A 14,878-nucleotide genomic window follows, 5' to 3' on the forward strand; every position below is an offset into this window, starting at 1 on the left:
AAAAAAAAAAAAAAAAAAAGTGTATGGATAGCCCCCAAAAAAATTAAGAGTAGAAGAATTAGAATTCTTGACAAAAAAAATGTATTGCTGCCTGTGTAGGTAGATTCACTCCTCTGTTTGCTCTGGGGACCATTGTCACTAAGGCAGCAAGTGATGGGAAATCCAGAATATAAGAGTTGTCATCAGAACAAGAGATAAAGGTAACACATCCAATGGGAAAACCTTTTCCACTGACTTTTTCTAAGAGGCAAATTACCCTCATTTTGTAGATATTTCCTCTGATTTCCTGTTGTTTCTCCAGTACAAGGAGTGAAGGGAAATCTCCCCAATAGGACAGAGACAACAAAAAATAAACCCTTCTCTACTATATTCAAAACAAATAAAAAAAAGTTGACTAATTTTTCTTTTAAATAAATATTAATGTATTTTAATGGTATCTATCTACCAGTAGCTGCCTCATTTCCCACCCTCGGCTTATATTCGGGTCAATACTTTTTCCCAGTTTTTTTTTGCTAAAATTAGGTACCTCGGCTTATATTCGGGACGGCTTATACTCGAGTATATACGGTACATGTGCCAACGGATTTCCTATATTGACTGGAGTGAGCCCACTATTATTAACTCCTTTTTACTACTTCTGCATATTTTACTACTTTCTGACACAGTGCAGTGAGTGTACATTGTCACCCTGGGACAGGAAGTGTGTTACAGGCAGGATCACCAGGGGGGATAAAAACTTGAAAAAAGAAAACTGGTCAAGGTGCAGTCACCCACATGTAATCGTAGCATGTGTGATAACATACCAATTGCCTGCAAACAGGCAGGCAGTGGTGGCTGTCATTGGCTTATACAGTGCCTCCCATCCGAAGGAGATCGCATGAGACTCAGCAATCCGGCCCCATTTGCAAGTGTCAATGGGGCCTATGTCTTTCACCAAGCCAACCTGGCATGCTTTGTACAATTGAGATTGATCTTTACTTTTAGTTCTACTATGAATGCAAATGGTAATTTTCAAATTGCAAATTCAAATATGTCTGTGAAACTGATTTGTTTCCTACACAGAGATCATATCAGAATTACTGAGCAGTTAAATCTACAGGCATGAAAAAAATTGCATTTTGGGAAAGTATTACATTTGATGTTGTTTTTACTGAAACAAGTTTGGCACTTGAAAGAATTCTAAAGATAGTGTAATATTTATTGAGTGTGGAAGAATCCAGTAATAATAAAAGTTGTTTGTTTTTTTGCAACTTTAAACTTGGCTGTGCCAGTAGAGAAAAACTGAGGTCACTTGAAAAGAGCAAGTAAACAGCAGGCCTCTATATAGAGCAGACCACATTCAGTTTATGACAGTAACAATCTGAAAGGACTGTTTACAAAATCTTACGTCATGCAAAATGTAATGTGCATTGGGCTGGTATGCAGAATTTTTTCCACACAAATCATTGCACTGTGCAACAAAAATATAGAATGCTCAGAAAGATTTTTAGATAAATATGTATGAATCAGCACTGTTCTATAAAACCTAGTGCTCAAATGGACTTTATTCAACCTCTTGAAGTGAATTTGTTCCCAGACTATGCACACTTAAATATTTACATTTTCAAACAATCCCCTATACATGTCTGTAGTTATAGGCATTGTGGAGAAATTCAAGTTCACAACACAGGCACTGAAATCTTTGCTCATTTCCTATTACGGTACTTCCTATTGGTGCAGAAACTGGGCATCTTAACACATAAACAGCCAGCAGGTGTGTTAAGCTGTTAGAAAGAGAACTGAAACCTGCTTTAGGGCTCATGCACACAGACACAAAATACACTACATTCAGATCCTTAATGCATGAATTTCTTCACAGATCTTAATGCAGCTGCATTCAATTATATGGACCTATACATACAAGTGCACGCAACTACGTAACCTGGAACTGTGTTCAACCGAGTAAAAAATAAAGAAAAAAAAATCTGCTTTCAAGGTCCAGTGCATGGACTGTATTTTACACTCTACAGATTGTATGATGTGCTAATGTTTACATGAGTACAGAGATAATGCACTTTATTGGAGTACAGTAGAGCTGCCTGCATCCTAACAAGGAAGGACGCTAGGTAGCAAGAGCCGCCTGTATCCTAGCAACCAAGGATGCTAGGTGGCAAGAGTCATCTGCGTCCTAGCAACCAAGTCCACTAGGTGACATGAGCTGTTTGCATCCTAGCAACCAAGGACAATGGGCAGCAATGATCGTCTGTCTCATAGCAACCAATAGGCTGCATTAATGCTGTTCACTTTACATGCATACAACGTTTGGACAACCTAAAGGCAGGATCTTGCTGCCAGCAAGGTACCGCACATTGCATTGTAAAGTTCAGTATGCCTATGTGCATGAGTCCTCATTGACTAGGGCTATTAGGGCCAACATGTGGCAAGAATCAGTGCATTTCTGCAGATAGGGTCTCAGGTGGTTGTCGACAGCTGCAGCCGCTCGGACTGTACAAATCAATGACTGGGTAACAGCTGTTCGCATGTATGGACACATCCAGCAGTTACTTGTGGTTAGAGACGGATGAGTGACCCCAGACACCCGTAGGTGCAGGAATACCCTGATTCTTGCCACATATTGGCCCTAATTGCTTGTATGAATGAGACCTTACACTCTGTGTTGTGACCTTTGAGGATCTTTAAGAATACATTTCTTAACAGCACAAGCAGCTAGAGAGGTCAGTGGAAGCTTGTTTTAAAGCTCTTTTACTTGTTAAGAATATGTAAGTAGGTTAATATCCATAGCCTGGGCACTGTAGTGCTTTAGGAATAAACATTACAGCAAAATTATAATGTGCAAGTGAAGCCAATGTTGGAGCTTACACAAAGTTGGCTACAAGCCCAGCCAATTTCCTTTTCTTCTATTAAGAGCCAGCAAATCAAAAGCATTCAACAAATATATTGGGAGATTTAGGGATGTCTCATGTTAGCTGTACATTATTAAACAACACTAACTTTGAGACCTTCAAAAAAGGAAAAAAGTAACTCATGACAATTTTACACCTGAAGAAAGCAAATGTGAACTCTTGTTTTTTTCATTTCCACTCAGGAAGTAAGGACGGCCTAGATAACTTTTTTTCTTAGAAATTGTTCTAACTGTACTATTCTACAGGATGTTTTCAATGATGGGCAGTAGGATTGTATAATCAGACCTTTGTGACAGTCAGTGAAATAGTGAATGTGCAAATACTTTTCAGGATGTACATGAAACTATGATGATAAAAATATGATGTATGACACATATAATGGAAATGTTGAAAAAGAGAGCTTAGATATGTAATCCTTAGATAAAGGTAATACAGAAAGTTATTAACCAATCCTCACTACTTAAAAAGCTACGAATAACTATATTATAATAAGTTATGATATCAGACTAGAGCTGCAAACTACAGTTTAAATATACTTTATAATACATGAATTAAATAAAGATTTGGGTTCATGTACATTAGCATATGTTTACATCATTACTTTTTTTTTTCTGAGTTCAAGTCCATGTAAATGCAAAAACAAATGAAACTTACTCATAAACACATTATGCAGCCTTTTTAACCTGAATGCATACTCAATTTCACTTGTTTCATAGAAAGGTGCCCATGTTCGTGAGCCCTTAAAGCCCACTTATGGCGCATCCTCCTGGACTCCAGTTGAGCCCTTTATAGGCTCCTTTGTATATTTTTCTTTTCTTTTTCTATACCTACTTTTTCTAGAAGGCTGTCCACCTGATGCTCATGGTCCTCTATGTTTTAGGATCTTCTTTCAGCAGTTGGCGGTCCTTGATGATGCAGAAAGCACTGCTACCATGACCTCAGTGCTGTCCTCTGCATCATTGTATGTGAATGCAGGGCAAAATAGTGATTCCTCCTTATGGGCTGGGTCCATGAGGTACCTCAGTCTTTTGAGTAACCCTAGGTGCCATTCAACCCAGAATACTGTACATATTGCTTATGCCTGCCTTCCCTTCCTTCCCCTGCTGGTGCAGTCCACCCAGGAGAAGAATAGTTGTGTAAACTCAAAGTTGCAACTTGGAGCTTCACATGTCTAAGAACTCATTCTTTAATGACCAAGCACCATTGCTGTCACATAGTAGGAAGGAGAATGAGTCTCATACTTAACCAGTGCTAAGGTATGTCACTTCAATTCTCTGGGCAGACAGAGCAGGAATAATGTGAAAGTTAGTATAATCAATTGTAGGGGCTGGCATTCTAGTGAACTTGTTGTGCCCTGTATGGGCAAACTACGGATTCATTTTAAACAACCTCTTTTAGTTTCCCTAGTTTAGTTTCAGGGGTAAGCAATCTTGGCACTCCAGCTGCGGAACTTCAAGTCCCATAGGGCATTGCAAGACATTGACAGCCACAGGCATGACTCCAACAAGCAAATAAATGATGGGAATAGTAGCTTCACCACAGCTGGAGTGCCAAGGTTGCCTACCCCTACCATAGATTTTGGATCCTGTTTACAGTATCTGCTGCTATCATTCTTAACTGAGTGAATATGACTTTTTACAGAGCCTGGAGCGAAAGAAAAATGCCAAAAAAGTGAGCACCTACTCCTAGCAATTATTGTATTTAATCTTTACGATAAAACATAGAGTCTAAGTGGTTGATATGAGTAACTGCTCATGTTCAAAGTAGTTTTTGTACATCAAACCCATTAACCTATTCATGTGTATTAAATGTAAAGAAGTGGATAGATAGGGGAGCCCTCCGCATACCTTACAGCAGTCCAGGCCTATACAGAAGATGGTGCTCACAGTGACAACTACGGATGGCGCCGTGCGGACACAAAGTAGAGGAGAAAATCACCAGCACTCAGCGATATAATTCAATATGTCCATTTATTGGACAAAGATGTCAAAATAATAAAAGCCAGCGTTTCCAGACCGCACAGGGTCCCTTCCTCAGGGCAGAAAGACGTGACCTTTCTTCCCTGAGGAAGGGACCCTTTGTCCAATAAATGGACATATTGAATGATATCGCTGGTGATTTTCTCCTCTATTAAATGTAAAGCACGTGTAAAATCTTCATATTTGGGACTTGTTTCCCAGGCATGTGCTGAGGTTATTCAAAATTCAGTAGGGGTAAAAAAAAAAAACAGCATGGCAGCTTTATTTACATAGGCAAAGTTCCATGATTACCTGTCTCATCACATTCTTTGTTCCATGTATTATGTAATGTACAGTAAGCCTGTTTGTTTTGTGTGTGCAGGTGAGCCTCACAGGTGCAATTGGGACATTTGATGTGGCTGCAGAAGTAGATGGGGTGACAATAAGAGGTGCAAGTGAAAAACAGATCACGTTATCCAGCCCTCTTCTGGACAATCTGAATCGCCAGCTCCAGCTAATTTCATATACCAACACCATTTTTCACCCAGATACAGCAGATATTGGTAAGTAGAGGTACACCGAAATGGAAACTTTAAAACCGAAACGAAACCGAAATAAAAAGAATTGTCAGGCCGAAACCGATACCAAAAATGTTTTTTTATTTAATTTTTTTAAAATCTTTTTAATATTTAATTTTTATTTATTTTTTATTTATTTTTTTATATACTTTTTAATTTTTTTATATTTATTATTTCATTTTTCATTAAATATTTTGATTTTTTACATTGCTTTTAGGGGCTTCAGGGAAATATTGGGGGGTCTAAACAGACCCCTGAAGTTTCCCTTTTAAAATAGAAAAAGAGATTTAGGACACAAAGTCCTCTATCTCTTTTTCTGTATCCCCTGTTATCAATGAACAGGAATCCTCCATGAGTGTTCCTGTTCATTGATAACACGAGGACATAGTATGTTTATACCTACAACTATGAATGAACACGAGGTGATGCAGATCACTCCCATTCATTCATAATTGAGGATATAGTTAACATACCATGTCCTCAATTATCTACAGACACTCACTGATCGCTGAGTGTTTGTGCTCGCTCTCCTCTCTGACACGCTGTCACAGGAGGCTGATCGAGCGGAGCAGGGAGGTGAGCTCAGCATCCTGTGACAGAGCTGGCTGTCTCCGCTCACACACCGCTCTGCTGGACTGTGATAGGCGGCTGAGCGGTGTAGGAGGAGAGACGCCAGCCGCTCACAGCGCTCTCGTCCTGCAGCGCTTGGCCGGCTGTCACTTTCTTTTCTCCCCGCTGGAACACAGAGCAGCGCCCAGCGGGAGAAAAGAAACCAGGGATGCGCCGATGTATAGGCCGAAACATGGCTCTTTCGGCATTATGCCAAAAGTGCCATTTTTGGACAATATGTTTCGGCGGCCGATATATCGGTGCATCCCTATTGGTAAGTATATCATATGTCCATACGGAAATCATATTGTCACGTAAACCCCATGAAATGTGGACCTTGGTCTTAGCATGCTAGTATTTGGTTTGGTCATTTCAATCAATTTTCATGAATATTAATACAAGGGTCATACATAATGTAATATGAGGGCTTTGTTAAAGATTTGCCTACCTCTTGTACATTATATTTTGGTAGTTTATGCAGCAAAGTCTGATTGTGTGTAGTCATCAAAATTTGAAGCAGATAAGGGCTTAGTACAGCATGACTTTGGCTTGGGACCTGCCAGTACAGGGAGAATAGTGTGAGTATGAAGCAAAAGTGTTTTGGGATTAAAAGTATATCTGGGGACACTTTTTTTACATTTTAAACAGGAGAGGGATAAAACCCCTGTAAGAGATTTGTTTTGCCCTCTGTATCCTATTAAGGAAATTTCCCTTTACTTCCCATCCTGTAGACAAAACAGGAAGTAAGACGCATCCTCTCCAAAGACATTTGTTACTGCAACACGTGTCCATATTGGAACTTTATTTCCATTCTTGTGACAATTTAAATGTTTGGATTTTCACTTCCGGTGACAGTGGTTACAAAAACAAAGAGGGGACACAATCAGCAATAATATTTTGAGGGGGTTTTAACTCTTCCCCACTCTAAATTTAAAAATGAATCCAAAGGTTTTTGGCTTTCGATACAATGTAATTTTAAATGTTAGGGTTATTGGGGAGGGGTGTAGTGTTAGGGATCAAGTGTTGAGGGTGAGGAGAAAGGTTAAGGTTTAGCTTTAGGAGACTTGATTCATTTTACACCATTAAAAACTTCAGTTTACATAGCCGCATTTAATCTTCAACCAATTGCATGTTATTTATGTAAAGGTGTGAGAGTGGTGTTGCTGGTTAACAAATAATATAGTAATAGGACTGGGGGACGATGATGATGCAGGGAAATCCCAACTATAGACTGTAGTGTGTTGTAGTCTGTTGCCATTGTGCAAAGCTATATCATAGATATCACTTTTATCAGCTCCAACACTGGTATGTAAAGTGACACTACATTTAGGAGTAAAACCTTAAAAATGCATTCATGTACCTTACCTATTAACAAAAATCTATCTTATTTGTGTGACTCTCAGCTGTAGATCCTCAAATCATCTCTGAATTCATGCTGACACTGTCAACAGGGCAACAAAAGTAACCACCCTCCAGAATGAAGGACAGTGTCAGCGCCAATTCAGAGATGATTTGAGGATCTACAGCCGAGTGTTACACAAATAAGATACATTTTTGTTCATGGTTAGGGCACTAGAATGCATTTTTAAGATTTAACTCCCCAGTTTACTCTCACTTTATATTTCAACTTCTGTGATAAGCTATGCTTTGATTTCTAACCACTCCTTATGGACATTGACATAAGCCTTCGCTGTATAACATCAGTCTGAAAGATATCTTTATCTATGTCATTGCTAGTCTGGCTTCACCTTCTCTATGCTGTGTGGCCTTTGCTGATTAGGAGTATCAGCGTTCAGATCAGCTGATTCTTTTCTAATAAACAAGTTCAGGTTGTGTGCACTATGTGATACTTGTTCTGATTAGAAGCTGCCGTAGGACCTGCACCGACTGATCCCAATCTATTCACAGCAGGTGAAAACAAGCCTCTATAATAAAGGAAGGGTAGTGAGTGTGATTGTTTGATGCTCAATATCATCGCTTTGTGTGCATTGGCTGTACTTTGGCGCCCATAGCCCATAGAGGATATAGACCCCAAAGGTTAAAGTGCAACTGAAGCAAAAACTTTTTTTATACTTTTGGAGAGAGTGAGTTAGAACATGTGCAAGGTTTTTATTGATGACTGTGTCCTTGTTAGGGAGATGCACCCTCTCTATTTGTACTAGTGACTGTTATCACTGAAAGTGAATCAAAATCCCAAATTTCGGGTTATCATCAGAACAGAAATAGGTGGAAAAGCTTCCAATTGGCATACTAGTTGTGGCAACCCATTGCTGACCACCAGAGGTTTCCCTCACTTAGGAAAAATGTCCTCTTTTGTTGAGGCTATCAGACAGGAAGTAAAGTGAAATTTTCCCAATGGGACACAGATGGGGGGAAAAAGCTGACAGGGGTTTTAACTAGGGATGCACTGATATATTGGCCGCCGAGACACATTGGCTGAAAATGGCACTTTTGGCATAATGCCGAAAGTGCAATTTTCAGGCCGATACAGCGGTGCGTCCTATTCTCTCCTCCCCACTGGGCACTGCTGTGTGTCCCAGCGGGGAGGAGAGAAACTGTGACAGCCGGCTGAGCGCTACGGGAGGAGAGCGCTGTGAACGACCAGCATCTTTCCTCCCACACCGCTTAGCCTCACAGATCGGCAGAGCGGTGTGTGGGTGGAGGCAGCCCGCGCTGTCACAGCAGGCTGAGCTCCGCTTGCTCAGCCTCCTGTGACATTGAGTCAGGAAGGAGAGCAGTACATACACATGCACATTGTACATAATTGAGGACATAGTATCAGGGGCGTAACTAGAAATCACAGGGCCCCATAGCAAAATTTTGTATGGGACCCTGTGATTTCTAGTTATACCCCTTGCAGAGCCCATTTGAGATCCTACAAAGCCCACCATAGACTCTCTATGGTGGGCTCTGCAGGGTCACCCTCATGTGGGCTGGTCGCACTCCTTACCTGTCCGCCTCCTCTTCCTCCATTCTCGCTGATGGGCCCCCCCTCCTCAGTTGCCCGGCCCGCCTCCTTCTCCGCCACCGGGCCCCTCCTCCTCCCCTGCTGTCGACCACTGACGGGTCCGGCCTCCTCCACCGCCGCTGCTGGCTCTCATTGACATTAAAAAATTACAAAGTTTATAAAAAATACAATATTTAAAAATTTGAAAAAGTTAAAATAAAAAACATTTTTGGTTTCGGACTGACATTTTTTTTATTTCGGTTTCGTTTCGGTTTTGAAATTTTTCATTTTGGTGCACCTCTAGTTTTAACCCTCCCTTACTCTATCCAAAACTAAAAAAAAAGTTTAGGCTTTAGTTCTGCTTAGGCATATAAATAGATTTTGGATTTCTCCTTTAGCTAAACACATTTTTCCGTCATTTATTTCCCATTGCTTCTCTACACGGTTTACTATAAACGCTGTAACAAATTTTTCTGTTTTTACATTTCAGTTCAGTTTCAGACAAGTGGACACACTGCAGCATTTACAATTAAGGTCCGCCATCCCAAAGTTCCTAAATTGTACGATGGAGGACCTAGTAACTGTAAGTAACTTTGTGAAGGAAATCTAATGCTGCAATGCTGCATAAGCAATATACACTGAGTGGCCAGATTATTATGACCACCCCATCAGTACTTCATTGGGCCACGAGATGACTCCACGAGATGACTTTGTTGGGCCGCCTCGTGACTCCACGAGATGTTGAAAGGTGATGCGAGGAATCTGACACTGCACTGTTGCCCTTCTGTTGTCTTGTACCAGTCTTGCCCCTCTCCGTTCTGCCCTAACATTGATTAGTCGCTGGCGGCCACAATTCGCACGTTCAGACCCAGATTTTCGGCTCACAGTCCAGTCTTTAAACACTTTAACAACAGCTGCTCTTGAACATTTAACGCATTCTGCTGTTTTGCTCATACTCGCTCCATGACTCCGAGCGCCAACAATCATCCCACGTTCAAAGGCTGGTAAATCGTGTTGTTTCCCCGTATCTTCCGAAAAAAATCACTTCTACTGTCGTGGTAAACAACCTGCTTCCCTATTTATGATGGTCTGACACCTATAGCAACTTCAGCGCGAAATTATAGCTAATTATAGCCAATTTGCCTACAAACGTCAGGTGGTCACAATAAACTGGCCACTCAGTGTATGCTGTTAACTGACAACACAGATTATCACTTGACTAAATCGTGTACTTACTGCATGCGTTTTAATACACAAGATATTCTACAATGCTTTAAAGCTAAACTCTGGGAAAATATTGTCATTTGCACACAGCACTGGGTGTGAATATTATCAATAAAATGCTGTATGATATGTGTAGAGGGCGGCTGCAAAGTCTAGTAACAATCTTACAATGCAGCATGCTGTCTCCTACACAAAACTCTCGGCTTCTGGGCACTGCTTGCCCATCAACAAAATGCCTTTTATTTTCTCATAAGGAATATAAGGCGTTCCGTGATTGGAAGAGGAGAGAAGGGGAAATGGGTATGACATCATCTCTTCCTCCAACCTCAGGATGCCTTGCATACTTTGAGGAAAATACAAGCTATTTTGTGAATGGGCAAGTACTGAGGAGGGGCGGGTGATGCAACCGGAGCACTTCACTGCTTTAGTCGCATCCCTCACTCCCACAGTGCCTGGAAGCCGAGAGTTATATATAGGAGCCGGCATGCTGCAACGTAGGATTGTTATACTTTGCAGCGGCCCTCCACACATAAAATACAGTTCTTTAGTGGTAATTTACAAACAATTTGTAAATTATCTTTTCCCCCCATTTTTTGGCTTTAAACTGACACCAAACTCAGGAGTTAAACCTTAAAAATACATTCAAGTACCTTAACTATTAACAATACTGTACCTTATTTGTGTATCACTCAGCTGTAGATCCTCAGATCATCTCTGAATTGGTGCTGACACTGTCCTTCCTTCTGGAGGGTGGCTGCTTTTGTTCCCCATGGTCCCTGTGTGTGTGTTGTAAAGTAGCCACCGCTCCAAGCTCACTCCTGTGATGGACTACAATCTCGTGTTTAGTTTACTCGTTTGTATTAAGATTGTAGTCCATCATGGGAATGAGCTTGGAGCGGTGACTTCTTTACAATACACACAGGGACCTTGGGGAACAAAAGTAGTCACCCTCCAGAAGGAAGGACAGTGTCAGCACCAATTCAGAGATGATTTGAGGATCTACAGCCGAGTGATACACAAATAGGATACATTTTTGTTAATAGTTAAGGTACCGTACTTGAATGTATTTTTAAGGTATAACTAATTAAGGAGTTTAGTGTCACATTAAATATTTTCCAAAGATGATATGATTTGGTTGCAGACATTTCAAGTTTTACATTGTCAATAATTTGGTGCATGGTATATCAGTGATTGTACTTTCATTGTACAGATTTGTTCTTTCAATGCACAGCTTTGTGTGTATATACTGTATATGTACTAGTGTTATCACTGCTAATATGTTTTTAATGGTATGGTATAATTTAGCCTGTCTAAAAGTGGAGTTTCAGGCAAGCAGCTGTAAGAGAGCTTCCAAGGCATTTGTATTTCTTCCATCCAGTCCTGAGATTTATACAGCTCTGCTTCACAGCACAGCCCTGATCAGCAGGGGAGGGGACCTGATCTTTCTCTGCCTGGAGTTTAAATGTAACACTAGATTGCACAAAGGCTTATGTTGCTGCTTTAAATGTTATATTACTTCTTTTTATTTTTTTTTAAATAGTGTCACTATGGAATAGACAGTAAACTGTTGCATCAGAGCAATCCAGGGTGGATCTGAACATGTGGATTAGTACCTTCCTAACCATTAATCAGTTGTTAACCCAGCCTTTTTCAGTGACATTTTTAAAGATTCAACACTTTCTATAATGTCATGTATATGGTCACTTTGTAATGTCTGGGGCTATTAGGAATGGTTTAGGAAACAATGAGTGCATTATGGGAACAAATGGGGATAAGTGTCTTTATTAATGGATTAAAAAGGATCTTACCAATTACGTTTGATGTAAGGATTGTAATGCACTTTGCATCATAATTAGAAAATTGCTTTTAATTCCCCTTGTGAGGTACACAAAGCTATGAGCAGGGAGTGGGCAGCCTGAGATGTGTTTCTTAAACTCCAGTATTACTGAGACAGCATAATAACACCATTGCTTTTAGTTCCTGTAGAAGTGCCGGCATCATCACTCGTGACCAGTGACCACTTGTGGCATCTGGAGTGTCAGCACTTGAAGCACTAGACATAGGATTGGAACATTCCATTTCACTAAAACGTATACATGTATTGTTAACATTCTCTATTTGCTAAAGTGTTTTGCAGAAGTAATGTTTTTATACTGATGTCTTATATGTCGTTTTCTTCATATACACGGTAAACACTTAGGGCTAGTTCACACCAGAACATTTTACCGCGATTCTACCGTGATTGATGTTTTTTTGGTTGCTTTCTTTTTGCTTAAAATGGGATTTTAGGTGCGTTCCAGTGCGTTTTCGTGCATTTTGACGCGTTTTAATGTGTTCGGTTGAAATCCGATGCAGCAAAAATAGGGCAAGCAATATTTTTTCTGACTGAATCGGAAACGGACTGAACTTGTGTGAACAGGGCACCGGAAATCCCATAGGAAAGCATTGTGATGCATTTTGGATGCAGCTGCCAAACTGAACGGACTGCATCACAACTGCATCTGGTGTGATCTAGCCCTTAAAGTAGTATTAAACTCTCAATAATGAATCCAGATCAAACAGATATCCATTGCCCAGCAAAGCATTGCTTTACATTTCTGCTCAATCTGCTTACAATCATCATGTTTCAGAACAGTTCAACTCCAACTTTCTCTGCTCCACTTCCCTGAACTTCCTGTCCAGTACAAGAGAAAGAGCAGTCTCCAGCAGATATCCATCTACTTGCTTAGAGATGGGGGAGTGGGGAGCAGGGTGAAGCAAAGTGTATCTGCTCACTGTGTCTGTGTGTTTATGGGGGCACACACAGCTTACTAACACACACAAGGGTGGCTCCAAAGATCCTGCAAGGGAAAGGAGTCACCATAAAACAGGATATCAGGGACCATGCTCAAGGGAGCTCAGGGGAGCAGTTGATTCTGCAGGAAGATAAAACTTTTGAACATCAAGGAGCATCATCCATTGTAAGTGATTTCATCAGCATTTGAAATAGCTTAAAAACATTTTGACTTTCACCTCTTTGGCCTTGTTCAAAGAGCGTTCCAGGAGCAGAGCAGTTACAGACCGGATCAAAACTGGATCCCGTGTAATCTAATGGTATTTTGGGCTCTAGTTCACACCACAGCGTTCAGTTCCAGAGCATGTAAAAAAAACTGCAGCAAGCCCTATTTTACCTGCTCTGGAACGCATGCAAACGCATTAAAAATGCATGCAAATGCCCTGGAACGCAATGAAAGCCCATTCTAAACTAAAAAAATACATATTTTTTTTTAAATCAAAAACGGCCCGGAACGCAGCAAAAACACAGCAAAAACGCGGCACAACCCACTGCACTGGATGTGCAGAAACTCATGCAGATCTGGTCTGTATTTGGCGTGAACAAGCCCTTTGTAAATACTGTATCATCTAAAAGCTGAAGTCCAAGCAGCTAAAACACATACAAAATATATATATATATATATATATGGGAGCCGTTTTGCCTGCCAGCTCTGACACACAACAGAGTCCTGTCTGGTAGGGGAGGGGGAAGGCGACCTGACCTTCCTCTGCTCAGGTTTCACTATACAGGTCCCATCCCCACTCTGTGACTGGAAAATGAATGAGGAGAAGCAGCACACTGATGAGCTAATTTCTCAATCACTCTGCTTTCTCTTCCTATCAGCATGCTCCTTGTTAGCCTGTGAACTTGTGCTGGTTCTCTTGCACCTTTCTGAGTTTTGCTGTACTGTTTTGCCTGCAGGAAGCTGTCACTTGGTCAAATCCAGAGACCTGCACTGCTTGCCTTTAAAAAAATTACATTTAACGTGACACTAAACCCAAATTAAAAAATAGATGCAGTATACCTTACCGTCTCCAGAACTTATATGAATATGTTACATTAGCCATGATTATGTGTGTATCAATAAAGAATAAGAATAGAAATGAGGACTGTGCACTTCCTTTGTGTGGCTACGCTTGCCCTACATGGTCTTACTGTAGGTCAAACGTAGCCACCCTCCCTTGCGCATTCCAATTGTGGACTACACTATTACAGGCAGACAGCCTCCTTCATGGCTGGGGCACGTGTGCATTGCTGAATGCGTTCCGAGGTGCATGCGCATTGCTGCATGCCGGCCGGTGCACGTGCGCATTGCTGACTGCCAGTGCAAGTAATTCCAGGTTGTGTAGTCTGAGGCAAGCAATGCAGGAAGTTCAGGAACAGCACCTACGATAATTGAATGGGCAGTTCATGAATCTACCAATGTAAAACCCATTTAGGAAGCCCGATCCTGGAAACAAATCATAGGGTGGCAGTTTGTATATTATATTTAACTGGCACATTGCTTTCTTTACAAGAGCTTAGTGTCACTTTAAAGGAGAACTATGAGGTGAGTGGTCTTCACTCACCTCATAGTTCTAGCCGACCTGTGACAATGAGACTGTCACAGGTCAGCTCAGTAGATCGGGAGGTGAGCGAACACATACCGGCGTTCGCTCACCTCTCGATCCTGTCACAGCTCTCTGCCGTGACAGGGGAGGGGCTGGATTCCCCCCTCCCCGCTCCGATCCTCCAGCGCTGACTGGCGGAACAGACGGGGAGGGGGCGGGTACAGCTGGCTCTGCCTCTAGATGGGCAGATCCAGCTGTCACTCACGCAGCTGGGCGGATCTCGACATCGATGTC

General features: G+C 41.3%; 1 protein-coding gene across 1 annotated transcript in view; it reads left to right on the plus strand.

The window, feature by feature from the left end:
- Positions 1–14,878, plus strand: part of B4GALNT1 (beta-1,4-N-acetyl-galactosaminyltransferase 1) — a 51,657-nt gene that overhangs the window by 23,184 nt on the left and 13,595 nt on the right. Inside the window, exons 4-5 of the mRNA XM_018574476.1 lie at positions 5,244–5,424; positions 9,486–9,578. Of these exons, the coding sequence (XP_018429978.1) occupies positions 5,244–5,424; positions 9,486–9,578 (274 nt within the window). The remainder of the gene's footprint in view (positions 1–5,243; positions 5,425–9,485; positions 9,579–14,878) is intronic.

Source organism: Nanorana parkeri, unplaced genomic scaffold (assembly GCF_000935625.1).
Source record: "Nanorana parkeri isolate BGI_ZX_2015 unplaced genomic scaffold, ASM93562v1 scaffold2985, whole genome shotgun sequence".
Taxonomy (NCBI): Eukaryota; Metazoa; Chordata; class Amphibia; order Anura; family Dicroglossidae; genus Nanorana; species Nanorana parkeri.